The sequence below is a fragment of the Lynx canadensis genome, chromosome E1 (genome assembly GCF_007474595.2).
Source record: "Lynx canadensis isolate LIC74 chromosome E1, mLynCan4.pri.v2, whole genome shotgun sequence".
Taxonomy (NCBI): domain Eukaryota; kingdom Metazoa; phylum Chordata; class Mammalia; order Carnivora; family Felidae; genus Lynx; species Lynx canadensis.
The window spans coordinates 54,197,934-54,225,829 of NC_044316.2; the positions used below are offsets into that span (position 1 = coordinate 54,197,934).

At 56.6% G+C, this 27,896-nt stretch overlaps 3 protein-coding genes across 8 annotated transcripts in view; 2 read left to right on the forward strand and 1 right to left on the reverse strand.

The window, feature by feature from the left end:
- Positions 1-204: 204 nt before the first annotated feature.
- Positions 205-17,905, forward strand: SLC9A3R1 (SLC9A3 regulator 1). Its single transcript, XM_030296606.1, has 6 exons — positions 205-892; positions 11,985-12,146; positions 13,014-13,167; positions 15,449-15,489; positions 16,643-16,732; positions 16,979-17,905. Exons 1-6 carry the CDS (start codon positions 431-433, stop codon positions 17,168-17,170), a joined length of 1,101 nt encoding a protein of 366 aa, XP_030152466.1. The 5' UTR covers positions 205-430; the 3' UTR covers positions 17,171-17,905.
- Positions 17,642-23,769, reverse strand: NAT9 (N-acetyltransferase 9 (putative)). 5 transcript variants are annotated; one of them, XM_030296618.1, is made up of 7 exons: positions 23,678-23,769; positions 22,988-23,073; positions 21,952-22,061; positions 21,284-21,427; positions 20,630-20,689; positions 20,317-20,411; positions 17,642-20,211 (listed from the first exon to the last, which is right to left on the reverse strand). In XM_030296618.1, the coding sequence occupies exons 2-7, from the start codon at positions 23,062-23,064 to the stop codon at positions 20,077-20,079; spliced, it is 621 nt and encodes a 206-aa protein (XP_030152478.1). In that variant the 5' UTR covers positions 23,065-23,073; positions 23,678-23,769; the 3' UTR covers positions 17,642-20,076. The 5 variants fall into 5 exon arrangements, with proteins under 5 accessions (XP_030152478.1, XP_030152479.1, XP_030152475.1 ...); XM_030296619.1 differs by having other exon boundaries at positions 23,707-23,767; XM_030296615.1 differs by having other exon boundaries at positions 20,317-20,408; positions 23,678-23,748.
- Positions 23,770-23,934: 165 nt separating this feature from the next.
- Positions 23,935-27,896, forward strand: part of TMEM104 (transmembrane protein 104) — a 59,525-nt gene continuing 55,563 nt past the window's right edge. The window contains exons 1-2 of one of the 2 annotated variants that reach the window (XM_030296163.2): positions 23,935-24,012; positions 24,645-24,766. In XM_030296163.2, coding sequence (XP_030152023.1) covers positions 24,722-24,766 — 45 coding nt within the window. In that variant the 5' untranslated portion in view covers positions 23,935-24,012; positions 24,645-24,721. Of the gene's footprint in view, positions 24,013-24,644; positions 24,767-27,896 lie in introns of those variants that run through there. The other variant, XM_030296164.1, reaches the window with a different exon arrangement.

Here is a 27,896-nt window from a genome sequence, read left to right on the forward strand (position 1 = left end):
ACTTCCACTTCCTGAGCCTTCTTTCTTCTGGCGCCGCGGGGCGCCGCGCAGAGCACTGGGCCCCGCCCCTGAGCGTTCCCATTGGTCAGAGTTGTTCACCCGGCCCGAGCGCCCCTGTTCGTGGCTTCTGATTGGGCCTTGGTGTCCACACCCTCGGCGCGACCCCGCCCCCGGAATAAGGGGCTGGAGCAGATTCGGCATCGCTCAGACGCCGCGCGGGGTGGGGATTGGTCCACGCGCTCCTGCTCCAACTTCTAGCAGTTCGGGGCCACAGCTCGCCGCACACCTGCTTGTTCAGCCAGTCTGAAGGCGCGGGGATTCCCTCCTGCGGTCCCTCCTGCCTGCCGGTCCACAGGGAGGAGAGAAGGGCTGGACCGTCCCGCCCCCAGCCCCCAACAGGACCCCACGTCGCACCACTGAGCCGGGCGAGATGAGCGCGGACGCGGCGGCCGGGGCGCCCCTACCCCGGCTCTGCTGCCTGGAGAAGGGTCCGAACGGCTACGGCTTCCACCTGCACGGGGAGAAGGGCAAGGTGGGCCAGTTCATCCGGCTGGTGGAGCCCGGTTCGCCAGCCGAGAAGTCGGGGCTGCTGGCCGGAGACCGGCTGGTGGAAGTGAACGGCGAGAACGTAGAGAAGGAGACCCACCAGCAGGTGGTGAGCCGCATCCGCGCCGCGCTCAACGCAGTGCGCCTGCTGGTGGTCGACCCCGAGACGGACGAGCGACTGCAGAAGCTGGGTGTCCAGGTCCGGGAGGAGCTGCTGCGAGCCCAAGACGGGCCCGGGCAGGCCGAGCCGCCGGCCGCCACCGAGGCGCAGGGGGCTGGTAGCGAAAATGAGCCGCAGGCCGCCGCGCCAGAACCGCGCGAGGTGGAGAAGAGCTGTCCGGAGCGGGTAAGTGTGGGCCGGGACCCAGCCGCGACTGGAAAGGGGTGGGAGTGGGGATCGGGAGAGACCCAGGCGCCCCTCGGACGCCCATCCCCGCGCCTGCCTTGTCTTTCTGAAACTAGATCCTCGAACGGGAGGCTGCTTCCGCCCTCCCGCCGACAGGTCAAACTGGCAGTTGCTGAATTGGGGCTGCGTCCCGCCACCCCCACGCCCCTCCCTCCCCAGACTGGGCTGGGACCCTGAGCGCCTTGCCACCTGCACTTCTTGTCCCTTGCCCTTTGGGAGTGGGGGTGAAGGAGGGTGGCTCAGGGGAGCCCAGTCCCCCTTCCTCGGTTCTGTTGGCGGTATCTGTTCCCGTTCTTCGGAACCCCCCAATCCCGCCCCACGTCGGCCACCCGACTCCCAGCCGCACCAGAGGTGCCAGCTTCCTCCACGGCCCCTGTGGGTGGTAGCTGAAGCTGGGGTGAAGCGACCGCCTCCCCGATTTCCAAAAGCAAGAGGAATAACCGCCCCTTTACTGTGCCGAGCTCCAGCACAAGGAGGGGAGGAGGGGTCGCCCACAGGCTTCTCCCCGCACCCCCCCCCCCCCCCCCCCCCCCCCCCCCCGCCCCGCCGGCTGGTGTGTGTATCATTAACCTCAGCCTGGCTGGACTTCATCCTCCTGAAGTACAGTGTGACTTTTAAGAGGAGACGAAGCCCCGCCATCTCAGGGCGAAGTGTGGGGGTGGGGTGCGGGGAGGAGGTGCAGAGGCGTCTCGGAGGTGGTGGTGGCTCTGCCACCCAGGAGGATTTATGAGTCTCAGGAATGTGAGGAGTAAGCGCCAGCTTGTATCTGGGAATGGGAGGGGAGGACTTTGGAAGAAGGGAACGGGCTGGGGGGAGGGCGGGGAGAGTGGTCCGGTGTCCCGAGGCCAGCAGCACTCACCAGGGGCAGGTGGTCTTGCCCTGTCATCATCTTGTCTCACTCCAGTCCTGGGACACGAAGCAGGCTGGTTACTTTTTGCCCAAGTTTGGTGTTTCCCCAAACGATCCCAGTGTGGACCAGCTGCAGGAGGGTCAGTAGCAAAACAGGAGTGGTGATGAGAGCCTCCTGTCCCCAGGGAGTGAAGGGGGACGCCTTGGGGTGCAGATTGTGGGGAGCTAGGCCTCTCAGGGCCCATTTGGCTTGCACCAGCTCTCCACCTGGTGGCAGCCTGTGGCAGGAGTATCCATGGTGCCAGCAGAAGCTTCCCTGGACAGAGAAAGGGCACTGTTCAGCCTTAAGGTAGAAGGTGGAGCCGGAGAGGACCAGCTGGTTTCGTGGAAGTGAGGTCACCAGGAGCCCCGTCCAGCCAGAGCTGGGTGCTGGGAATACCAAGGCCGCCAGGCTCCCACTTCCTGCCACTGCCAAGCTGGCGTTGGCAAGGGTGGGGGAGGGGTGGGAGCATCCCTGGCAGGGGCTTGACACCGCGGAGTTGGAACCCCTGACCTCTGGTCCCAGGCAGAAATCCAGTTTGAACTTTGTGCTGAGTGCATCGATTTGCCGTTCTCCCACCGCCCCCCCCCTTTTTTCTGGACTTTGGCACTGGCACAAGTAACCACCTCCCCGCCCCCATCCCCCACCAAGATACTGTTATGTTCAGCTCCTCCCATTGCCCTTTCAGTTTTTCTTTTTCTTTTTCTTTTTTTTTTTTTTTTCTTTTTCTTTGCTGCTGGGTGCAGGAGGGCCTGGGTGGGGAGGTGGATGATGCCAGGAACATGGAGACTTGACCTAGCACATTCGCTCCCACCATGCCGTCTGAAAAAGCAGGGGAGCTTCACTTCCTGCTTTCTAGGTGACCACAGAATCCGATCCCCCCGATGGTCATGTGACAACTGCGTTTGTTCCTGCTTTGTTAGGCCAGGAGAAGGGAGTAGAATCCCCTCCAGCCAGTCCTGGGGACACCATCACCAGGCCTCTTGGGGTTTCAGGTCAACAGTCAAGTCACATAACTTATCTGAGCCTTGGTTCTCCCATCTGTAAAGTGGGGTGCGTTGTAACACAGTGACACCCGCCTTGTCTAGAATTTTACAAATAATGGGAAGCACTCACGCCCCAAGTGGATGCTGAATTGAGCACCTTTCTTCCTGCCCAGGCATTTGTGCGAGGACCCTTTCATCTTCCTGCATAGCCAGTGCCTCTGGTAGGAAATTCCCATGAACTCTGGTATGGTGGCCATGCAGGTGACCCACCCTTGTCATTGCAAAAAAGAAAAAAAAAAAAAAGTTAATAAACATAATAAGAGTTATTTTTTTCCCTCAAAGGCATCTCCTATAAAGAATTTGAGTTTTACTAAGTTAGTTTTAGCCTGAATATGTTTGCAAAGTGGGGGCTATTAGGGTATCTTCATTGGCTCTCACAAGTGAAAAAGGTGTTATGTGGGACAGTGTTGCACCAAGAGTGGGTGGCAGGTGACATCTCACTGGAAAGACCAGACTGGGTCAAGAATCATACAGGGCAGAGGGCGTGGGGGTGCCTGTAGTGCTGTTGGAGGAGCAGGTGGAGGGGACTTGGAGCTCTGCCCACCTGCTTTGTCGGTGACTCTCCCCACCCCCTCGGAGAGAGGCGCAGCAACGCCCCTGCCCACAGCTCCCACAGTCACAGTGGTGCCTGGCCCGGCCTGAGCCAGCTCAGCTGTACTAGCTGGGCCTCCCCGAGCCACGTATCTTAACCTTTGTAGGCCTCTGTCTCCTCTTGTGTAAGGTGGGAGCCTAACAGCTTGCACCTGGGGTTGGGATCACATGGGGCGGTCTGAAAAGCAGTCGTTCTGTGCCTGGCACTAAGTAAGTGCTCAGCGAACGTCGCTGTTGGTATTTGAGTTGAGAAGTATTTCAGTGATTGTTGCATGCCCACCCATGGGGCAGCCAGCCCTGGATCGGCCTCTGCCTGGGCAAGTGCATCTGTGTCCCAGCCTGGTGCTCAGTGAGTGCTCAGTGAGAGGCCACTGTTCTCAGATAATCAAAGGGGGTTCCACAGCCCATCCCAATACAGCAACCCAGTACATCCTGATGCTACCCTTCAGCCTGGGGACTTGTCAGTCCCCTTCTCCACAAGGCATACTCTCCGAAAACCACTCACAGCCTTCTGGAGCCTTTCCTTGACCCTGCAGACAGAATGAGCTTTCCCCACCCCACCCCCCCAAAGTTTATTTATTTTAAGAGCATGAGATCGAACCCAGGAAGGGTAGAGAGAGGGGAAGAGAAAGAATCCCAAGCAGGTTCCGCATTGCAGAGCCTGATGTGGGACTCGAACCCGTGAACCGTGAGATCATGATCTGAGCCAAAATCCAGAGTGGGAGGCTTAACCGACTGAGCCCCCGGGGCACCCCCAAAATGAGCCTTTTCTTTGCTCACCTCCTCCTCCCTGTCCCGCATCTTTTATTGCTCTGAACACGCAATATTTGAATCATCTGTTCGTGATCTTGACCTCTGCTGCAGTGGTGAAGAGGGCAACAACTGTGTCTTCTTTGTGTTTATATCCCCAGCGCTGTACCTGGCACAGAGGAGGGAGGGGCTCAAATAATTTTTGAACGAATGAATGCATGATAACCACCAGGGACCTTTATCCTAATTCATGTCAGTCCAGCATACCTGGGCCCATTTGCGCCTCGGGCACACCCAGAGATCAGAATTCCAAGGAGTACCTACCTACTCTTTTCTCTTGCCTGCTGGAAGCTTCCATTTTAAGACTAGAAGGCTAAAATTCTGGGCTTCTTTGTTAGCTGGCTCTGGTACCCTAATTTTCCACTGTGGCCTGCAACCTTCAGCTTCTACTTCTGTGAAATGGGAACACCAATACCCCACCTTGCAGGGTTTGGGGGAGACTTGATGACATAAGAGGGATGTATGTGTGTGTCTCAGTGTGTCAGTGCCCAGCTTGGGGTGGTTTCCTGCCAGACCTGACCCTGATCCCAGAGGCAGAAACGGTGCAGGCCAGGGCAGTTGGAGCATGCGACTCTTGGTCCCGGGATCATGAGTTTGATCCCCATGTTGGGCATGGAGCCTACTTAAAAAATAAATAAAACTTAAAAAAAGAAAGAGAAAGAGGGAAAGAAAAGAAAAGAAAATCAAAAAAAAGAAAAGAAAGGAAAGGAAACGCAAACAGAAACGCGAAAGCACAGAGTGCAGGCACCCCCCAGGCAGCAAGGTGGGTGCGTGGGCACAATTGCCTGGAAGCCTACCAACTTCTTTCCCAGGACAGGCAGGCCATTTCACACCGACCAAGTTAGAGTTTGGGAGGGCAGAACAGGGTTTGAACTGCAGGGTGTCTGGATTTTAAATAGATGGGTATGTGTGATAGTTTGTGTGTTGGTTCCTGCTCTTAAGCCACATATTTGGGGTCTCTTTCTCTCCTGGTTCTTACCAGGTTCCTGTAAAGTTAAATTCTGGAGAGAGAGAATGGGGCGCTCTTCTCTGTATGTCTAGATAGGGGCCCTTCTCTTCCTCTCCATACTTCCCACCCCATGGGGCCCTGGGGAAGTGGGGGAGCACTTAGGAGTTAGGGGAGGAAGGGGCGCAGCCAGGGTTTCATTGGTGCTGCAAGCCTTTTACAGAGAGAAGCCAGGGTTCTCCATCCCGATATTAGATATTAGGTGTTCATCTTGCTGCTCTGAGTAGCCCTGCCGGGGAAGGAGACTCAAAATTTCTAGTGTCCAGCCTCGTGCCATAAAGATATCGATGCTAATTTCATGGATTCCCCTGACAACCCTGCAAATTGGGTATTATTTTCTGCATTTTGTGAGTTGATAGTAAGTGTTCAATAAGTGATAGGTATTGTGTCTAGCAACGTGCTGTGCATTAAACATGCCTCACGTCCTTTAATCTACACGACCGCCCCGCAAGGCCGGAATTAGCCCCCAACGGTCTACATGTGGAAACTGAAGCTTGGCCAGTTCAGCTGGCTGGCTCCTTACCACATAGCTGGGGTGTATCTTGGAACCCACCTCTCTCTGGCTCCATTGCTTACACATCCATTTGGCCATACAGTTGGGTTGACCTTGAGGGCCTGAGTGTCCTGCTGGGTGTCTCTGCCCGTCACATTCTGGGCCGCATAAGAGCCATCGCCATGGCATAAATTCAGGCTTGCTTGCATCAGCTCCTTGCAAGGAAGGGTCCAGGTAGCTTCTGTCCCTAAGGGATGGCCTTCAGCACCATTAGGAAAATGTGTCAGCCCTGATGGAAGGCCTCCGCCCAGAAGTGGCCTCACCCTTCTTCTGCAATGGGCTGGGGCTAGGAGTCTGGCCACCAAGTCTCTACCCCACTCCCAACCCCCTGGGTCCTAAGAATCTACCTTTGCTGGCTTTGGGGCTTCCCTGTAGCACAAAGGGCCCCTTCTGAAGACCATCCTTGACTGTTGGTTGGCCTTGGCTTTCCTTCTCCCCTGGAACAGAACAACTCACCACATAGCCCTCTGGGCAATGTTTAGTTTCCTGTGCCCTAGGAAAGGGCAGGTGGCACGGGTTTCCTAAAAATGGGATTCAAGTGCCACTGGCTCATTGTTGTCATCCGGCATAAGGGTGCTTTATAAGGTCATGGTGCCCGATTCAAACATGGGGGCTGATTTAGAAAAGCGTTTGGGGCTGACAGCGTAATGGTTGAGAGTGAGGCCTTTAGAAATATCAGCGGGCCATTGTGGCCGCCACCTGCCGCATGTGGCTCTTAGCACTCGAGATGTGCTAGAAGTGTGAAATGCACACCAGATTTGGAAGACGTAGTACAAACGAAAGGAAGTAACAGTAATGCTGTTAAATATTTTTAAGTGGATTACATGTTGAAATGATAACAGTTTGGGGTATATCGTGTTAAATAAGATACTTAAAGTTAATTTCTCTTGTTTGTTTTTACTTTAGTGTAATTTTAAATTACCTGCCAGCCTGACATCCTGTTTCTGTCGGGCAGTGCTGCCCCACATCTGAGTTCCGAGCCTGCCTTCTCCCCTCAGCTGGGTACTCGAGCCATTTATGTGATTTCTTTGGACCTGAGTTTCCTTCTCTGGGAAACGAGGGCAGTGATACCTTCCTCGCAGGACTGTAATTGGGTTTGAATGAGAAAGTGCACGTAAAATCCTAGTGCAGTCCTTAGCACATAGTAAGTGCTCATGAAACGGTAGCTGCTATTTATTTCAATAGGGCCCCAAGTATACAGGCTCCCTGAGGGTCTTCATCGGTCTTGGGACAGCCTGCAGGAGTTAAATCCAGTGGCTTCTGGAAGAGGGTGAGGGATGAGAAGGGACGAGAATGCAGTGCCCGCGGGGCAGGCAGGCATGGGGCGGCCAGCCTGGATGGTGTCCAGCCAGGCAGCAAGCAGCCCACGTACCAGCCTGCTCCGTCCCAGGCTTGCCCAGCCCTGGGGAGACCTGAGCCAAACTCCTTTGGGTGGGTCTCTGGCCGGCACCAGGAGAAAAGAACCAGAGGGAGAAGCTGGCTCAGGGCCCCTGCGTGTTGCGTTGGCGAAGCAGCCCCCGCTTGACCATATGTTTCTCTCCAGGATCCCACCCCAGTTGGGCTCCCAAGAGGGGCCTTCCCACTGGGAAACAGGAAGGACAGGACTAGGGGCTAGAGTAGCTCCTTTTTTGCCAATGGAGGTGTCCGACATCCCTCAGTCCGTACAGACCTGGGTGGGAAAGGTCCTCTAGGGTGAACTGAAGCCATATCAGGACCGTGGGGCAGCGGGCAGTGGCAGCCAAGCCCTCTGTACCCTGGGTGAGGAGAGGATACCTTTAAACCTAGGGCTCTGGTCTGAGCTCCTGGTCACTTCCCAACCTGCCCTAAGGACAGTGCCCCCTTGCTGCCCAGTCATATGTCACCCTCAGGCCAGGCCAGCTCTCGCCATCCATCATGGCTTCCTTGAAGAGCTGGTACCAGGCCCAAGCTTGTGTGTCCAGAGTCCCGTGGAACAACTGAGCTGCCTCCCAGAGCAGTCACGGTGCCTTAATGCCCAGCATACCCTGTATCCCACCCCCACCAGAACAGCCAGGACTCCTTCCCCACCTTCCCCCCCTCCCCTCACCCACCCCATTGTTGGGGCTGATCTCCCTGTGTGGGGCAGCAAGCATCAATCTTATCTGCAAAAACAAGAGCCCTTGGCTGGGTTGGGTTGGGGGAAGGGCAGGCTTGGGAGGTGAGGGTCACCTCTGTTGTTCCCTTAGCCACCCTGGTGGTCTTCCTGCTCTTTCAACCCATTCCTTCTGGGACCCACAGCTGGCTCCCTTCTGGAAGCAACCTGGCTGTTTTCTATAGGGCCATCACCATGACACCGATCAGGGAGGGGCTGGGCTCATTGGGGCGTCGGCCCCCAGCAGCCCTCCCCTTAGGAGCAACAGGGAGCGGCCCTGGGCCTGCTCCCCAGAGACGGGCACTGGGATTAGGGTATCGACTTTCCTCAGCTTTCCAGGTGGCTGCTGGTGGCACCTATTGAATAACGTGCCCGCAGTCCGCTCCCTGGGCTGCGTGGGTGGAGGTGACTGGGCGGCCACTCAGGGCTGGGCTGGGCTCCCTGGGAGAGAAGAGAGAATGGAGAGGATGGCCACAGGGGCCTGTGAAAGGATTTGGGACAGCGTCACAACCTGAGGGTGGGAGAAGACTCCAGGAGAAGAGTCTGGAGGCACTTCTCCTGACGGGGTCTTTTCTGGCAAGCTTGTCTGGTGTTGCTTGGAAGTGAGATTCAGACCCATCCAGCCCCCCAGCCCCACCCCCCCCCCCCGCCCTAGCCCATTTGCACTGCTCTTTGGCCACCGTTGCCTCTTGTTCCTTCCCCTTGCTTCCTGGTCTCCGCCAGGCTCCTCGCTGAGCAGATTCTGATTTTTGCTTCTGAGCTGTCATCGTTACTGGGAGCCCCACCTGGTACTCTGAACCATCTTGAGGCCATGTTCCCCATGGGAAGTTGCCCGCCACGCACCAGGACCAGGATGGCCTGGACTTTCCATCTACCCTTTTCCCCAGAAGCAGAACCCAGGTCCTACTTCAGGTCTGGGGGGTGCTGGGCCAGCCCTCCCCGCCAGATTCCCAGGGAGGCTGCCCCCGGGGACTCCTCATGCCAGCACCAGCCTCCACCCTGGCTGGGATGGGCTCCTTTGATGGGCTGACTCAGCAGCTGGCAGTGACACCTCCTGGAGACAGCTGGGGGAGGGGTGGACAGAATCAGGCTGGTCTCTCTGGAGGAATTGGAAGCCTCCACCCCTCCTGTGGGAAGGGGACTTGGAAAGGAGGGAGCTAGTTGGGGCCCTTAAAGGTGTCTGAGCGCTTCAGAAAACCACCTGGCGCTTCTCCCTGCTCAGCTACCCCCAGAGGGCAGTGGAGCAGGTCCCAGTGCAGGGGAAAGGGAGCAATGGGGTAACTGAGCCCCATTTCCTCTAATCCTAATAGCTTGGTACTTGACAGAGGGGAGTGGGGTTCAAAGCAGGCCCTCCAGCTTTAATGACAGATCACCAGACACGGCGTCCAGGGAGATACGCAGAGGGATCAGGAAGGGAAGCCTCTAGCACAGAGACCCAGGCCGATTAATCGCCCTGCTGGCCAGGAGCACTCCCGGAGCCGCCAGGCTCCCCCAGCTCAGGCTGGAGCTCTGGCCGCAAGAAGCCTTAAGACCTTGAGCACCCGGAAGGAAGGCTGTGGTTTCATCAGCGACCAGCTGCCTCCCTGCAGAGACTGCAGCCACGGTGGGAGGGCGCACCACGGGAGGGCAACCCGTGTTTACGACTGACTCCTGCAGAGGCCCCGGGCTCCAACTGGGCCTCCTCCCAGTCTGGACTTGGGTCCTTCAGGACCAGCCCACAAATGGTTTAAGGAACTCGGGGTCCAAGTCAGAGACCTGATTGGAGCTCTGGCTCTTGCACTGTAAAGCCCTATGACGTTAGGCAGTGGGCTTAACATGTGGAGTCTCGGTTTCTCCGTCTTAAAAATGGGGGTGACCAGCCCCAGCCAGGTTGCTAGGGAAGGCTCTTTGGAGTGAGGTGGGGAGGAGCAAGGATGTCAGAGCTGCCCCGTCCCATCCCCCCCCCTCCCCGCCCCGTCTTGATTCTCCTCCCCACTTTCTCAGGGTGATCGTGAGCTCAGCCTGGCTGTGGAAAGCCGAGCCGAGCCGAGCCTGCCTGGTGGCACTGGTCAGACCTGTTCCTGCTCACCTCGGCCTGGGGGAGGGCTGGGCTGTCAGCTTTGTGGAGGGATTAGCTGGAGGGGAGAAGAGCCTCACTAACTCCGGAACAAGATCCCCTGGGGACTGGGAGGGCTGTGGGGGTTGGGCGGAGGGGAGAGATGAATGAGGCAGGTGGTGGCAGGGGGCCTCCTGGGACTGTGCCCTGCAGTGAGGAGCCCAGGGGACCTGGAGAGCTTGGGAGAAGGGGATGCTTCACGGCCCCTGGGGAGAGGGTGCCTCCGTGCCCCGGGCCACACACACACTTTTTACGCTCACATCTTTGTCTTTGCTATTGTTCTGGGTTGAGCAGAGCCTGCTGGAGGAGAAGGGCCCAGGGCCTCTGGCCCAGATTAGGGTCCAACCATCACCTCTCCCTCCTAACTTCCTCTCCACAGCCCCCACCAACATCCTGAAACACAGGGAAAGACCTGCCTGGGCAGTTGAAGGAAGGCAAAGTCACCCTTCAGCCACCCCCCTGAGAGTGGAGGGGTGGGGAGCCCCAGATGGTAGCTGCCTCCTGGGGCTGGCAAGTTCGGGCAAGAGGCCTGTAAGCCCTCCTCTCCTTCCCTGCCCTCCCTTGCCAGCTCTACTCCCAGCTTGGGACTGGCATTTCAGAGCAAACTGGCCCCCACCCTCACCCCCAGAATCTCTCTTCTCTGCTTCAGGGGATTATTCATTAGTGTCCCCGATGCTGAGAAAGTCTACGAGTCCGAGTGCACAGGGATTTGGGAGTTGTAAAGTGTTTCTACCTATGCTAACTATCTCACTTGGCCTCAGAGCAACCCTGGGACCCTGGGAGGCAGGTGGCAAGAAGAATGGCCTATAAATGAGGAACCTAAGGCGCTAAGAAGGAAATAACTTGCCCCAGGTCACATAACTACTAAGTGGGGAAGCTGGCCCCTGGGCCAGCCAGGGTCTTGACTCCCGCCATTGCTCATCGCCTGTGGGGGGGATCACCAAGAGCTAGTAGACTGGCTGCTGCAGCCCTGCCCAGCCGGGCCTGGGAGGCGGGGAGAGGGTCCCCCAAGCCAGGCCTCAGGCTCAGGCTTCTGGTCAAGGTTTCAGTTGCTTGGGCCTTGCACACCCAGATTCCCTCCATCATGTAAATGTGTCCCTAGGTCTGCAGCTTCTGGGCTAAGCTGCTTAAGTTGGACCAAGGATGGTGAAAAACATTTTCAGCAGAGTGTCTGAGTGCTTGAGAGAAACCTGCCTGAGCCCTTTCAGTAGGTCCCCACTCTGGGCTGCAGCCACACAGGGCTCCCTTCAGCCCAGCCCTGATTTCATGGCCCCTTCCCCGTTCAGGCTCCTTGGGGACCAACAGGTTCTTTGGGGTTCTATGGCTGCCTTTGCCCTCAGCCTTGGTTCTGCTGATGGGGGGTCCCTGTCCTGTCCAGGACCTCTGGCTGTGCTTCTCCCCAGTCTGTGGTCATCTGGCTGCCTGCTTCCTTCCTTTTGGCTGGGCCATTTGGCCTGATGGGGAAAGGCTTTACTATAAACATGCTGACCAGCTTTCAGTAAACACCTGCCCTGCCTCCCCCGCTGCAGAGATCTGGGTACAAAAGGGCCAGGGATCCCCAGTCACCTAGCCAGGCTGAACTTTTAGAGGGGAGGGAGAAAGTAGCAATCAGAATAACACTATTTACCTTAGAATGTCACAAGGGGAGGGACTTGAGCTAATGTGGTCCTGCCTCCCATTTAACAGAAAAGGCGGCTGGCTTGGACAGGCACCTGAGCCGTTTGCTACAATGCCAAATCTCTGCACAGGTCTTCTGGGGCCCAGCCCAGCATTCTCAAATTGTCGAATTGTTCTGTGGGAGCTCAGCAAACTTGCCTTATTCCCCAGTGTTTCTTTGATGGGGGGGGTGGGGGGTGGCTATCAGGCACAGGGCAGGGAGAGCGGGACCTCCAGTGATGGAGAATGGTCATAGACCCTCCTTTATCCCCACAGCGTGAGCTTCGGCCTCGGCTCTGCACCATGAAGAAGGGTGCCAATGGCTACGGCTTCAACTTGCACAGCGATAAGTCCAAGCCAGGCCAGTTCATCCGGGCAGTGGATCCAGACTCACCTGCCGAGGCCTCGGGGCTCCGGGCTCAGGACCGCATCGTGGAGGTAGTGATTCTCACCCTCTTCCCAGGCCCTTCCTGACTGCATCCCCACAGATAAGCAATTCCTGGGGGAGCCATCGCCCTGTCTGCTCCTTGGTTAGTCCATGGGGCCCAGGTAGCCCACAGATGCCAGGTAGATGGAGGGATGGAGGGAGGGAGGGAGGGAGGGAGGCAGGCAGGAAGCCAGAGAGAGGAGAAGAGTGGTAAGGGGGTCGGCAGGAGGGGAGGGAGGGAGGGAGGATGGATGGATGGATGGGTGGGTGGTGGTGGACTTCTTTCCTGCCCCCACCTCCTCTGGGCTCTTTACCAAGAGACAGGCTCAAGATTCAGCCACCCATCCATCCCAGTGGATGTATGTGGCCACCTACAGAGTTTCCCACTGCTGGAGGCCTCCGTGCCAGCAGGTGCAGTCAAACACTCTTGTGCAGTGCTCAGGAGGAAAGGAAATGTGAACCTTGTGCCTCGGGCAGGCCCCAGAATCTCAGTCTTAGAACCTTAGAGCTGGAAGATCAGCTCTCCCAAGACTTCTCATTTTACACATGAGCAAACCACGGCCCAGAGAGGGAAGTCGGACACAAGTACATAGAAACGCTACGGCCCAACCCAGGCCTCCCCTATCTTTCCTGTCCCAGCTGTGTTTGTTTAGTCTTTTCTCCATATTTTCTTTGGCTTTTCTCATGTGTCCTGCCTCCTCATTTGACTGTCAGGTGGGAGGACCACTTGGCTTACTTTAAGACTCCACAGGCAACTGGGCAGGGGGGGGCCTTAGTGTCCCCAGACTGCCACCTGGCCGAGGACAAAGAGGACCATTTGTACCTCCCTCCACCTACCCCTCCGAAACTGTGCCGCTAACCCCTGTCCCCACCCACAGGTGAACGGGGTCTGTATGGAGGGCAAGCAGCACGCAGATGTGGTATCTGCCATCAAGGCTGGTGGGGACGAGACCAAGCTGCTGGTGGTAGACAAGGAAACGGATGAGTTCTTCAAGAAATGCAAAGTGACCCCGTCTCAGGAGCATCTGAACGGTGAGCTGGGTGGGGCAGCCGGAGGCCCCCAAATCAAGGATGTTGGCCAGTGCTCTAGATTTTACTGTGTCCCAGGGGAGGGGTGGGCAGCTTCCTGCCTCAGCTCCCTCCCTCTCCTTCAGGGGGGGGCCAAAGGTGGAGATTGGGAGAGGAGCCTGGTGTCAGGAGAGGAAGCGGGGATGGCAGTGGCTTTCTGAGGATGGCATATGACAGGGTGAGGCTGGCATGAGGGATGGTGAGATGGGACAGAGGCACTCATTCCCAGGCCAAACCAGCAGCACCAGAGGGAAGCCTCAGCCCCCCATCCCCGCACCCCTCGCAGGTTCTCCAAGCAGTGCTGCTGCAAGGGAAGGGTTAACTCCAGCTCCGCTTGGTCAGATCAGAGTCCAGTGACAGGGGCCCAGTGCCTCCCCTCCCTTCTCTCAGGTTGTCTTGGAAACCCAGGCTCACTGGCTCTAGAGAGCAGTGGGTCCCTCCTTGGTCCCTGGGCCCCTGCCCTCCCCATCCCCCATATTACACTGCCAAGCCTGGCACCTCCCCCTGCCCAAGTCCAAGCCAAACCGGGCAACCCTGCCGCCCGAGGGCAGTGAGGAGTTAAGCAACCCTCACTCCCTGGTCTGGACTTTCTCCCTGGGAAAATGGCTCCTGGGGGAGTTGGGGAGGGGGGTGTAGGGTAGGTGGGACCTCTTTGGACTTTGCAGCGGGTGGGGCCTCCCTCAGGGTGTCAGGATTTTATTTGTAGGAGGGTGATCTACTCAGAGGTCCTGCCACAGACCCCTATCCCTAGGTGGAGGGGCCAGGTGGGTCCTGGGGTGGGGGTGGGGGGGGCGGTCCTGGAAGCAGGGATGGGTCAGGTGGAAGTCCCCCGCAGACTCTAGGCACGGGCGGTCAGGCACTGCCTCACCCTTGTTTCCCATGTTCATAGAAACCAGATAGCCCAGGTAGTTCCTTTCTTTGGTGAGGGCAAACTGAGGCCCCAAGAAGCCCCAGCCTTCCTCTTGGCAACACGGTTTGGGGAAGACAGCTGGAATCTGGATTCCACGAGGCTCCTCCAATACCTCACCCTGCCGCCTCTGGCATCCTTCCCCCACCTACTCCTAAGAAATCAGCCCTCGGACATTCCTTCTTCTTATCTCTCTGGCTGGGTGGGATGGGCCCTGAGAACTACTGTGAGCGCAGCCTCGAGCCAGAGAAGCTGCACTGGGAGAGGCCTGGGGGCAGGTCTCCTCCCCAGGTGTCTCTCCTGCGGTCTCCAGGCCGCCCTCCTCCTCCCAGCTGGGTGTAACTGTCCGCAAGAAGAATGCCCCCCTCCCAGCAGCTGCCTCCTGACCACGTGAGACAGCCTGGCCCCAGTGGGGAAGGGGCCAGCATGGGGGGAGTGGGAGAGTGAGTGTCTCCGGGTCCCAGCAGTCCCCTGCTTGGCCATCGCGGGAAGGCCGTGGGTAGCAACAAGGAGGAAATGATGAGAATCGGGTGTGCCTGCCGTCCAGGCCAGCACGAAAGATGCACGATGACGTTAAACGAAGAGTTCAAAAGAAATCCACCCAGGCTGACCAGTCCCCAGAGGTGGAACGGGGACCCCAGGCTGGTGTCTCTCCTTCTGACCCCTCCTGCCACCACCAGTTTTCCCATGGCAGGGGGAGGGCACACTCAGGACACTGCCCTGAGCCCCCTCATCCCCTTGCCTTCACATTGGCAAGCACGAGGTGGGATTAGTTTCTCTTTCAGCCAAGGCAGGTACTAACCATAATCTGGGGTGTAGTTCCAATTCTGGTGACAGCATCACTACCTAGGAGCCATTTGAAAAATGTCGATTCCTAGGCCCATTCCAGACCCACTGCATCAGGCCCTAGTGCCAAGGCCCAGGGATCTGCTTCCCAGGTCTTAGGCAGCCAGCCTGGAATTTCATCCCTATCTAGAACATTGGTTTTCCAAATAGCTCATTACCCATCAGTGGTTCATGAGATCAACGTAGCAGAGACCAGCATACTTCTTTGAACGAAACTGAATCAAAAACATTGGAGAGCATTGACGAAGCAGAAGGGGAAATGTTGTTTCGTGAAACTTCTGTTACACGTGTGTAGTCTCTGTGTGTGTGCTGGGTCACCAGAAAGTCAGACAGACTTCTAGAAGGTTGCAGTCAAGATACTTAAACACTGACGTAGGGAACAAGGTCTAATTATGGCCTAAACCCCAAAGCTCTCCCTCCTCTCCAGGCACCACTCTGTCCGCATTCCCCAGAGCTTCTGGACTCACCTCTGCTGTTTTTTCCTTCCCGTAGGTCCCCTGCCCGAGCCCTTTACCAATGGGGAGCTCCGGAAGGTAAAGGCAGGCCCTCTAACACTTCTCTGGCTCTCACGCGGGGCTGCAGAAGGGTGGAAGGTGGCATGGTTGGGACAGGGACAGCTGTGTGGCTCAGGTTGAAACCCCCGTTTCCAAGCTGCTCCCTTCTGAGCTCCAAGCTATAGAACTGCCGGTGCACCCCTCAACCCCTGCCTAGCGCCAGGGCAGTCAGGAGAGAGAGAGGCCTGGCCGGGCCCCTCTGCAGCCCGCCATCCTGGTGACAAACCCCGCCTCCAACTCCCCACCGTACAGAAGAGGCCTTTCTTCCCCCCAAGAACAGAGCTTCAGTGTCTGGACGCACGCTGCCTGGGCCCTGCTGCTTCCAGTCTGGGTTGGAAGAACAAAGCCCCTCCTCCCCTCCTCCCTGGGCGGAAGGGAAGAGAAGGCAGTGGAGGCTGGGGAAGAGATGGTGGGGCCTGGTGCCAGCTGAGGCCGCAGAGGAACCCAGGCAGAGGCTGAGCACCAAGTCGGAGCCTTGGCCAAGACCTTCACTCCGAGACAGGCTGACTCAGAGTCAGACCACAGAGCTGGAGCTCTCTGCGGGGTCTACTGAAAGGTCTCCCCTCCCCAAGGGCTCCCCCCCAGGGCCCACCTGAACTTTGTGTCACCCCATCGGTGGGCCTAGAACTCTCATCGGCCTTATTCCTTCAAAGCCCTTCTTGGTTACTTTGGGGTAAAGGTTTCAAGATTCCTAGGGTCAAGTCCAAGTAAACAGGTAGGCCAGAAGGAATTCAGGGAGTATCACACGTGTTCCCGGTGCCAAGCGGAGGCTCTCTGTGCCTCACCCTCCATGAAGCCCCTCCATGGTCATTGGCCCCAAAGGCTAGTCAACCCTGAAGGCTCCTTCGGGAGGGCTGGGGAGGGGGTTCTGTGTGAGCAGTTCCGCTAATCCCACAACGGTCACTCCCACCTGGGTGGTGGAACCAGGCTGCCCTCTGATCCTTAGAGGAATGTAAAACTGTCAATCCCCAAGGGGCCCCGCCAGGCTCAGGCAGTGGGGCTTTGGGGTGGGTGTTAAAGGTTTGAGGGGAGCTTCTCTGACTGGGCACCGGTCTCCCCTGGGGGCTCCTCTCTTATTCAGGACTCCCCCACCCCATCCCTTGCCAACCCACACCCCTCCTCTCTGTTTCAGGAGAACAGCCGTGAAGTCCTGGCTGAGGTAGCATCTGAGAGCCCCAGATCAGCCCTGGCAAGATCCACCTCCAGTGATACCAGTGAGGAGGTAGGCTGGCCAGGCGGGCGGGCAGAGGGTGGCACTGAGTTACGGGAAGCCCATTCCCAGGCCACGCTCGTTCCTGGCACGCCAGCCTGCCTTGGAGGTCACATGCTATGCCACGTTCTGTTCTTGTGACCTGGCTTCCCTGGGCACTGCCCCAAGGGAGCCGGCCACCTTGCCGAGGCTGAGGACCGGGACGCCTCGCCAGGCACTGACTCCCGGCCCTCTGCCGCCGCTTCCTCCTCTTTGCAGCTGAATTCCCAAGACAGCCCCAGGAAACAGGACTCCACAGCACCCTCGTCTACCTCTTCCTCCTCCGACCCCATCCTGGACTTCAACATCTCCCTGGCCGTGGCCAAAGAGAGGGCTCACCAGAAACGCAGCAACAAGCGGGCTCCGCAGATGGACTGGAGCAAGAAAAACGAACTCTTCAGCAACTTCTGAGTGTCCTCCTGCGGGCACCAGGGAAAGCTGGTGCGACTGGGCCAGCCCCCCTGCCCCACCCGAGCCAGCTCCCTCTCCCTCCTCCCCACTCACTCCCCTCCGTAATCTACACACAAATCAGCACCAGCGTCCCTCCTCTATCGGTGAATCTGATTTTTCTAGAGAACCGTGCTCTTCCCTTACCTCGGGGAAGGTCAATGTTTCCAACCTGCCCCAGTCAGCAAGCAGACTCTGGCCTGCGTCTCCTGCGTGCTTCAGCCTACCAGGGGCGCCCTCACCACACCCCTGGGACCTCAGTGAAACCCATACCAAGCAAGGACCTGGGGACAGGCAAGAGGTCCTGTTCTTTCATGACCCCAAGTGATGAGTCAAAGGTTAATCAAGGACTGCTGATTACAGCAACGCTGTGGAATGGACAGGGGCCCGTCGTTCTCAGAGCTGCGGCTGGGGCATTTACTTTTGTTCATTTGATTTTTTTTTTTTTTTTTTTCTTGAGTGCAGTACCACAGACAGAGTTTAGAGGGATTTTTGTTTCCTTGATTAACATGATTTTCCAGGTTGTTGCATCCAGGATATAGCAGCAACCTTAGCCTTAAACTTTGTTTTTGCTCCTACTACATGCCCCCCCCCCCCACCGGGAGCCCCGGGCAACATGGGGAGGGTCTGGCCACCTTCTGCCCAGCCACCCCACTGTAAGGAAACTCCCATCAGAAATTCAACTGGCTTCCAAACCGCCTTGGCCTCTGTGTCTTCCTTTAGAGCCCTGGGTAGCCTCTGGCTGACAGGGTAGGGTACAGCTGGACGGGAAGACAGTCCAGGCTCTCTGACTCCAGGCCAGGGAACAGAATGTGGGCAGCTATAAATCAGAGGGCCTTGGGCCCTGCAGCTGCCTGAGCTTTGCACAAGTCCTGCCCCAGAGAAACAGTTGTAGGAGGTGGGAGGTAAGATCCACACAGCCAGAAGGCTTTATGCAGTTTTAATTCAAGAGTGCTGAAACTGTGAATCCCAAATGGAGCTGCATTTGGAATAGAAGACTTGGCTTTGATCTTTCCACTCAGCCAGTGGGGTGCAGGATCCCCTGGAGTGGGCTGAGCTGGCACCAGATTTTCTATCTTATCCGGCCGTGGACAGGATTGGAGGGCAGCTCTCCAGGACTAGGGGAAAACAAACCCAGCCCACCAAGTCGCAGGACATGCTCTGTGTCAGGTGGGGTGGAAGGGACTTTCCAAGGGCAAAATGCCCTGCTCCTCCTCAAAAAGATCCAGCGCTCTTACACCCGTGGCACCTGAGGCCACATCCCAGAAGCCTGACAAAATGGCCCACAAGGGCTGACACTGCCAGGCCCAGAGGCTCCTGGGTTGGTGCTTGCAGAGAAGAGAAGTTGATGCTACAAGAGACAGCTAATCAAAGGGAGTTAAGAATGAGTCACTATCTGGACATCTTGGTCTCTAGTTAGGGCTTAGAGTCCCACCAGTGGTAAGAGAAACCATTCCAAACCTTTTCACGGCACCAACGGCCTGGGGTCTGGCCCGCCCCCTCCTAACCTTGCCATTATCCTTTGGCCCATGTCGAGGTCCCTTCAGGTAAGCCAGGCCTGAAGACTGCCCCACAGGGCAGTGGAGGGACCCCTCCCTACCTCACCTGTTGAGTAGGGAAGCCCTGGGGGCCTCTGACTAAGCTGAAGGCCAGAACTCCTACCCCTTCCCTACCACTGAGGGGCCGGACACAGTACAAAGGGGGCTTCCAAATGCAGTCAGATTCTAGTGGGATTCACCAGGATCAAGGGGACTGGGAACTGAGGGCCTCAGCAGTAGTTCTGGCTCTGCCATCAAATGCTCCGACACCTTGAGCAAATCACTGCAATTCACCTGCAGGTTTCCTCCCCTTGGGAATACCCTAGGTACCCTTGAGGGTCTCTTCCGTGACTGTTTTGAAACGTGTCTGGCCTTGATAACCACCGCAGATCATGACTGGACAGTTAGGAATCCAGGTGCGTTCCCCCAGCCCCCACCCCCTCGCTCTCTGCCTGTTAAAGCACCAGGCAGCCTGGCGGTCCCGAACCCGTGCCTCTGGCGCCTCCTTGTGGCTCTGTCAGGTGCAGCTGCTCCCGGAGGCAGAGAAGTGAGGGGTGGAGAGTAAGAGATCACAGGTACCTTCAGGAAGGTACCGCTGAGTGGCTTCTGCTTCCTCCTGCAGCCCTTGCAACTGAGCAGAGGCTCCAGGCTTCAACAGAGCGGTGCTTCAGCCACAAGCAGCTGCATCCAAAACTCACTCCTGGGTCCAAAGAGAAGCAGCAAGGACAAAGGACACATGCTCACTTTCCAAGCCTCCTGTTTTTCAGGGCCTAGCTCGTTCACTTCCAAACTTCTTGGGGTCACACTTAGCCTACTAATGCAGAACAAAAGCAGACTGAGCTCCTCCTGCCCTGATCCTACCACGCTGACTAGACGCTGCAGGCTGGACCTTCTGGTGGCTCACCACTGAGGCCCAAGGAGAAAGCAGGGGAAAGTGCTGTGCAGTACGCTTTACTCCAGGTCAGGGCCTCCACTCCAGGGCACCGCCTCTGCCCTTCCAAGGGAAAGGGGGCGTCCTGGCCATTCACCAGGCCCCCATTCACCTCTGTTCCCACCTCCACCCTGCCTCCTGTGGATTCGTGCTGTCCACTCTAGGTCTGAGAGTCCACTCCAGGTTTCTCCTGGCCAGCCCTGGAGCAGTTCATCCACACTGCCAGCCTGAGGGAGGCCAAGGCAAGTCCAGCCCAGAATCTGAAGGGCCCCAAAAGGAGGCTCCTAGGCTAGATGGAGGTAGAAGCACTCTGCCCCAAAGGCCTCAAAGGTTCACCTCCTTTGGACTGCGTGGTCCCACCACCCCCATTCACAGAGGGTGGCTGCCCGCAAGGTCAGTGGTCAACAGGACACTGACAGCCCATCTCTATAGCACTTCTCTTGCACATGGCTGGTCTGCTCCAGAAGCCACTGCCGCTCATGTTCGGTCACTGTCAGTCTGAGCGTCACCTCTTGAAAGACGCTACTCACAGCCACCTATGTGAACCAGAGAGAGCAGAGCCAGCTAAGTTACAGCTATGAGCTCTAGCACCACTGGGGCTCACCGCCCAGGCCTCACCCTCCCACCAGTGACATCCTTACCTGCTCAAAGTGAAGCTTCTGGAACATCCGGATACTTGGTTCATTTCCTTGCCCAATTTTAGCCTCAAACTTGGTCAGACCTAGCTTGGACACTCCTCCCAGAGAAGATCAAAAGAGAGGGACAAGCCACAGGGTGAAGCCCCCCTCCCACACACACCTCCTGTCCTTCCTGTCCCATTTTGCCTTGGAGGCACCTGTCACCTGCCCCCCCCCCCTCAGGCCTGGAGAAGGCCCACTCCCAACATGCCCTCATGTGCCTTCACCCTCACCTGGGCCTGGCCACTTCTCCCACTGTCTGCTCAGACTTCCTTACCATAAGACATCATCATGAGAACAGCCTCGGTGCCAAAGCCTTTGCCCCTGCAGCTGGGCTCTAAGAAAAACAATGATAGTCACTGATGCTGTGTGCCAGGCTCCACCGCAGGTCCTGGACAGCTAAAACCTCATCTCATCCCTCGCAGCCCTACACAGTACTATTATTACCATTGTGCAGATAATAATACAGACACAGAAATTAAAATGACCTGCACAAGCGCTCACAGCTTACAGACCCCCAGCAACCTGACCCCAAAGCTGACCCTTTAACCTCAGTGTGCTGCCTCAGAAGGACAGTTTTGGAGAAAGGCTGTGGACCAAGAAGGACACAAACTAGAGGGGCTCCTCCCACAGCATGGGAAGATGCTCCAGATATGCTCATTTATTTTGGGAGGGTCCCCAGTGCCCAGTCCCCCCCTCCCCCAGCAAGGATGGGGCATGATGAAGTTGGAAGACCCCCAAACCAAAGGTTAAATTCGCATCTAAGCATAACATGGGAATAAAGGAAACCTCCACGGGTGAGCCACTAGGTGCTGGGCTTACTAACGTGGAACCTTCCATTGAGCTGAGGACCCTCTGCAGCCCCAGCTGGCTTAGGGTTCAGCAGATCGAGGGCCAGAAGGGAGGGAAGGCAGGGCCAGGTGGAACAAACCTGCAATCATGACCTCAATCTCCCCCAAGGAGGGGTCCCCTGGATCTGTGAGGAAGAGGTTCACATCTCCTGCCATGCAGCTCTCTTCAGTGGTGCGTGGCTGGGCCTGCCACTTCTCTGCATCCAGCACAATGAATGTGCACTCTGAGGAGGGAGGCGACAGGGTTATCGCCTCCACTCCCCAAAGCAGGGGAGTAACGACAGTCTTCCCACCCAAACCAGAGAGCTGCAGAACATCGCCTCTGTCTGCCGGGAGAAAAAGGGGCCCAGAGCTCCCTTTAGCGGATTACAAAGCCCTAAATTTGCCTCACGCGGGAAAAGACAGTCTCCCCTGAACAGCAGCTGTATTCTCAGGGAGCGGTAACCACAACTGGGTTTGTGCAAGAGATGTGAGGGGCAGGGCCTCAGTTTACAGCCAGAGCCCCAAATGCTTTACTCTCTCTCCCAGGCCTGATGCAGTGAGTGGGGAAGAAGACAGAAGCGTCAGCCACGGGGACTGGCTTCAGTGGGCATAAGAGTATGATGGTTTCAGGCACTTTCCGGGTTTTTCATGAAGGGCTTTTCACAAAGTTTCTGTGGCCCTGGAAGGGCTACAGCTGGGAATGAGAAAGGGAGAGAGGGAACCAGGAGACTGCCTCTGGAGCCAGCACAGGGCTTCTGCTTCTCACTGTCTGCATCTTCCCGCCAGCTCTGCTGCATCGAATACTCTTGCTCCAGGGTCAGGGGCTCAGAGGCTGTCAAACGCTGCAGCTCCTCCGATTTCATCCACTCGTGGTACCTGCAGGGACAGGGGGATGACCTTCGGCATGCAGGACTGATTCAGAAGCACGGGCCTGACATTTTATGAGATGAGGAAATTGGTAGAAAAGAGAGGCCCACAAGGGTAACACAGGGCTCATAAAAGACCCAAGGAAAGGGTCACAGTAGTTCCTAAGACAGAGAGTCACCAGCACAAGACCCAGAAGCAGGCTGGTCCTACAAGAGAGCAGCAGGAGGGATCAGTTCTGTCTGTCCAGCTTCCCATCCGGTCTCAGGGGTCAGTGCGGGGGAGCAGTCTGAACTCAAACATTCCTCAAATTCCTGAGTGGAAGTGTATAGCAGGCTGACCTCAGTAAGGAAGGCTGGACAGATCTCCACAAAGGGCGAGCACAGGAACCCCCAAAAAGAAAAACTGCAAATAGAGAATACACCCCCACATCCGCACCATCCCAGTCTACGAGACATCTGTCAATTGCCAATTACCGCCCCCCCCCCCCCCACACACACACACAAGAGTCTGACCCTGCCACTCAGTTCTGGCCTCTTAAAAACAGTAGACATCAGAACAACCCATCAGCTCAGTTTTATGACAAGCTGACATTAAGTCTTCAAGAACGGAGCATATTCACTGACGCCAGAAGAACGTCACTAATTTACAACTGGGCAGTTCCTTCTTCTCTTACACACATTCACTTTAAATAATTCCTTGCTGAAAGTCCAAAAAGGAAGCTGGGAGGATGAAAGGGAAAAGCGGGGGATGAGTAACTTGAAGGGAAGTCGTCCTCCTCTACTTCAGCATCCACTTTTTTCTGTCATTACTGCTCCAAGCGATGATGCTTCTCCTTCTTAGAGGAAATAGCCTCTGAGGTTGGGGCTAAGGAAGGGAGGCCCTCCTGGCTGCACCTTGGAGAACTGGCTTGCACCCCATGTTAGGTGGACCCTTACCTAGGCACGTGCTCTGAGGTGTAGGGTACCAGCACCACCTTCTTTCCCAGCAGCAAGATGTTCTCGTTTAATCTCATGGTAGCAGCCTGCAGGTGGGGAGGGCAAGCGCTTCAGGACCTTGTTTCCTCCCACTTAGGGTGGGAGCCCTGAGCCTTCAGTTCACTGAATGTCTCCCGGGGGCTAAGCTGTCAGAAGAACCTTGGTCCTTCTTTCCTTCCAAACACTTCAGAGAACACGACTCTAGACCCCTTGAGAGAAGGGGAAGCGGGCTGGTTAAAGATAATTAAACAATTCTTGAATCGCATCTCAGGGGGTTAAGCCTGAGCTGCCATGTCTGCGTGTCCCACCTCGCCGAACGTGGAAGCCCGGAGCTCAAGTACCGACACTTAACCCCAAAGCTCCCATCACGCGCCCCAGTCCTGACACTCGGTCCCACGATCAACTTTCAGCCCCGCTTTAAGCCTATTTCCAACCCCTTCTCCCAGCGACCACCCCCCCCCCCCCCGACCTGACTCAGGCCCTCTCTCCTCCCTACCCACCAAGCCAGGCCTAATTAGGCTCCTTCAGGGTGAGGCAGACTTAAATTCTCACTCCCCTCCCCTTAGTGTGGACCTGTGGGCTACTCTCCTCTAGCCCTTCCTTCCCCACCCCACCCCCAACACCGGGGTCCCAGAACGGCTCAACACACACCCACTCCCTGCCGAAGAAAGCGTCCCCACCCGAGGGGGCGATCCGCCTCCTGAGACAAGCCCAGCTTCCCCACCGGCCCGCGGCCTCCCAGCCCGCACGCGCGTGGGAGCGCCCCTCCCCGGTTTCCGCCACGCAGACGGCAGCCGCCCCGGCCCAATCCCGGTCCCGCCTCCGCAAGGCGCCCAATCAGCGCGCTGCGCCCCGCCCAGGGCGCGCACGGGCTAGGTGGGCTCCGAACGCGGGCGCATGCGCGCTGCGCGCGCTGGTGCGGGACAGCTGGCGCCGGCGGCAGCGGAGGGGTTGGAGGCGGCGGTCGGGAGTCAGCCGCCGTGCAGGTGTCCGGTCCGGCGGGAGGGTGGGATGGGCTGGGGCGGCGCCAGACTCGGGGCCCCTCCGGGAGGGAGGAATAAGTCGGGGAAAGGCTCGGAGCGGGGCTCTTGAGAAGAGGGGGAGGCTTGAGGCTGGGGAGCCCAGAGGCAGGGCAAAATACAGGTGGCGGGGGGGGGGGGGCGGGGAATGGAGGACTCGTTCCAAAGGAGAGGTTTGGGGACCAGGAGTTGGGTTGGGAGGCGACCTGGAAAAGCCCCCAGTTTGTTGCCCTAGGCGGAGGTGACAGTTATTTGGGCTGCCGTGTGTGGTAGCGAGCTCGCTGTTCCTGACATCAAACGTGGATAGCCACCTCAGAGTGTGCAAAGGGGGCGCTTGTGGTGGGGGAGACTTCGTGGCTTGTGGATCTCCTCGATTCACTTGGAGTCTGAGCGGCCCTGGATGCATTCATGCCCCGCACAGCAAGGAAAAAGTTCGAGGAAACCACCCTGGGGTCAGTCTTCTAGGGCTGTCTCTCATGGCAGATGTTGAGGCCACGTCTGTAATAAAAGTACGGGGGCGGGGGGAGGGGCGCCATCCAGAAGTGCCCCCACCCCCATCGAGGTCTGTCAGAAAGTTGAAGTCTGCTCTTTTGCCTTAGGGAGCCACAGGAGCCGGCGGAAAGAGAAGAAACCTAAAGAAACTCGGCTGCCCACCGACCCTTCCTGACTTTTGGAAATGGCGGGAGAAATCACAGAGACCGGGGAGCTCTATTCTCCCTACGTGAGTTTTACCCACATGGTTGCCACCGGCTCCTAGAGAAGCACGGTGCTTCCTCGACTGTACTAGCCATTGCCGCTGCTTTTGGACCCTGGCGAAAGCCAGGGTGGGGAACTCCATTCAGCAGGAGCCACGTTGCCGCTGTCCTGGCTCAGAGCATGTGATGGGAGTTGGCTCACGTGGTAGATGCTGGTCAGAGTGGTCAAGGAAACAAAACTGACTTGCTCACGCCTTGCGATATTTATGCCGGGGCCACTAACACTTTCGGGCTGTGCTGCTGTGGGTAGATGGTGATTGACAGCTGCTGCCTCTGGGTTTGCTCATCTCAGCAGTTTGAAAGTACTTTGGTTGCCAGCTGAGTTGTAAGTTGTGCAGCTTTTATGGTCTCGGGTGGCGTAAGAGGCAGAGAAAGCAGAGACTTCCAAGTGCAGTTTGCTGGAGTCTGTAATTAGAACAATTAGAAGGACTGATTTCTTACTGTGTTGGGTCTGCGTTACCCCCGGCCCCCACCTCCCACCGGTACACCCAGTTTATCTTCCTTGTGTAATAAAAAGATTGGTCGTGGTTACATCAGAGTCCTCTTGCCTGGATACCTAGCTGGAGGATTGGAATAATCACATGATTGACTCATGTTGCTACTAAGTATCCCAGGGAAAAGCAGCACTGCCTTAAGTAGCAAAAGTCCTCTTTCTAGGTCGACCTAACCTGTGGAGTCCCTGCTTTGTTTCTGCTAGCTTCCCAGACCCTCGAGCTGTGGTGTGATGGATAAGGAAGCATCTCTGAGGGGCACCTGGGTGGCTCAGTCAATTAAGCATCTCTTAATTTCGGCTCAGGTGGTGATCTCACAGTTTGTGAGTTCAAGTCCCGCATCAGGCTCTGTGCTGACAGTGTGGAGCCTGCTTGGAATGCTCTCTTCCTCTCTCTCTGCCCCTCCACCACTCATGCTGTCTCTCTCAAATAAGTAAATAAATAAATAAGCATCTCTGAAAATAGCTGGCAAAAAGCCATTTTCACACCAGAGTGTTCCTACTGGATCTGTGCCTTTTGTGTGTAGCACTAAAAGAGCCTCCTTCCCCTCAATAATTTATCGAGGGAAGTCTTTCTTGAACTTTGGACTGAGTCTCATTGTGGTCCTTTCATCTGAGGAATTGGGTAACAGCTCACAGCCTCCTCCTGGTATCAGCAGTGAAGTGTCCACATTGTCCATAAAAGTTCCTGCTGCTTCTCAGAGCATCTGTACGCTTAGAGATGAGAAAATGAGTTACACTGAGTTTTGAAAAGGAAAATATTTTGATATGCTCACTTTCTTGTGTGTCTCCAGTTCACATAATCATTTCACACGTCGGCGTATACCCACAGGAAATTGGGCAGTAGGCCTGAAGTAGGCCTGAAGGCCTCAGTGGGTTCTGCTTCCCACTCCCGGTTTTCCTGTGTGATTGGTTTTGTTTGAGGGCCTACTCTGGGCATTTGCCATAAACAACTGCTTGCATTCTCTTATCCTACCGGTGGAGAGAGATGGGAAGAGATGGGCGGTGGTGAGGTGGTATTAGGCAGGAGTTAGCAGTCAGGGTTTGAGGAGAGATCATGCCTTTTTCCTGAGTTTTCCCCTGACTCTGCCATCCTGGGAGAGAGGTTCTTGATCCCTTGTGAGACCAGGAGAAGGGCATAAGGTTCCCCATCGGCAGAGCCCAGAAAAGCAGTGGAACTCCCTCCACTGCGGACATGGCTTGGAATCCCCTGCTCAGCACAGGACAGGCATGACCCGCTCTCGAGGTCTTGGGAAACCGAGACACTGAGCACTTACTTGGTTCACGAAGGTGCATCAGCCCATAACTTGGGTTATTCGCAACACAGAGCCTCTCCCTACCTCTGTGTTGCCCTGTTGTCAGGTCTTTTCTGCTTCGCGGGTGTTAGGGATGTTTGCCTTAGCTTGCATTGTTCTGCATAAAAATACCTGTACTCGGCAGACTGGCCTCAGAGGACTTACCTGTCAGGCCCTCTCAAGGAGAGTGCCGGATTCAGAACACGGTTCAGGCCCACATGCCACCCCCACCTCGTCAAAGCGATCTCAGAACAGGCATGTCTGTTTCCCTATTTACGGGGACCAGGAGTGGCTCAGGACTGCGGGGATTGTGTGATCCAAATAGAGGATGCAGTGGACCACCACCTGCGCAAGGGTCAGTGGCCAAGGGCCCCCCTGCCAGCCAGTCTTGCCAAAGATCGTTGCTGTTGCTTTCAAAGGACAGGCCGCTTGCTTCCGCATCTCTTTGGCCTTCTGTTTCCTTTGACAAGTTCCTTTGACAAATTCCCCTTCATTGGGGAAGCGGGCAGAAACCACCGTTAACTCCTGCCTCGTGCACATCTGGGGGTGAGGCCGCCGGGCATTAGGTAAGGCAGCAGGAACGCTGCACTGACGTCCCTAGACTAGCACAGGGGAGCAGGTCCCCCATCCTGAGGAAGAGTGGAGAAGGGGAAGAGACGGTTTAGCCTGCAGCGGGGCTTTATTCTGCTTTTGGCCACACTTTCCACGAGGCTGTCCCCACAGAACCGTCAGGTAACCAGCAGAAGAGAACGTCTCCTTCCTCTTCCTCCTGCCCCACAACTACCTTTGACCTGGCTTGTGGCTTAGCTCAGATCTGCTTCCTGCTCCGTAAGTCTACTCCTACTTGGTCCTCGCTGACACCTTTGCTGAAGGTCAGAAGGGTTTAACTGTTGCCAGGAAGGTGAAGACATCTCATGTTATCCTACAGGGCTCCCTGAGCCCCCCTAGGCCCAGAGTACTCCCTCTGAAACTGAAGAATGTCAATAGTGCAAGAGAAGTGTGACTGCCCATTTCTGCTCCTAACTGCTAACAGCACGTATCCCAGTTAACTCCTTTTGTAAAGTTCTTAAGGGTGTTTTTTCTTTTTAATCAAAAATTTTTAATTTTTATTAGAGCTCCATGCCCAGCACGGAGCCTGATGTAGGGGCTTAGTCCCACAACCCTGAGATCGTGACCTGAGCCAAAACCAAGTCAGACGCTTAACTGACTGAGGTCGTGACCTGAGCCAAAATCAAGAGTCAGATGCTCAACTGACTGCACCCAGGCGCCCTTTAAAGGTCTTTTTCCCTGAGACTTATTTGAAGTTTCTGT

Bases quoted from the DNA above. Each gene is read 5' to 3' on its own strand.
- SLC9A3R1 (XM_030296606.1), top strand. From the start codon at position 431: ATGAGCGCGGACGCGGCGGCCGGGGCGCCCCTACCCCGGCTCTGCTGC. The intron at 12,147-13,013 runs GTAGTGATTCTC...CCCCACCCACAG, and splicing joins CTCAGGACCGCATCGTGGAG to GTGAACGGGGTCTGTATGGA. The intron at 16,733-16,978 runs GTAGGCTGGCCA...TCCTCTTTGCAG, and splicing joins CCAGTGATACCAGTGAGGAG to CTGAATTCCCAAGACAGCCC.
- NAT9 (XM_030296618.1), bottom strand. From the start codon at position 23,064: ATGAGATTAAACGAGAACATCTTGCTGCTGGGAAAGAAGGTGGTGCTG. The intron at 22,062-22,987 runs GTAAGGGTCCAC...CTGTCCCTGCAG, and splicing joins ACCTCAGAGCACGTGCCTAG to GTACCACGAGTGGATGAAAT. The intron at 20,412-20,629 runs GTAAGGAAGTCT...CTTCTCTGGGAG, and splicing joins TCTCATGATGATGTCTTATG to GAGTGTCCAAGCTAGGTCTG.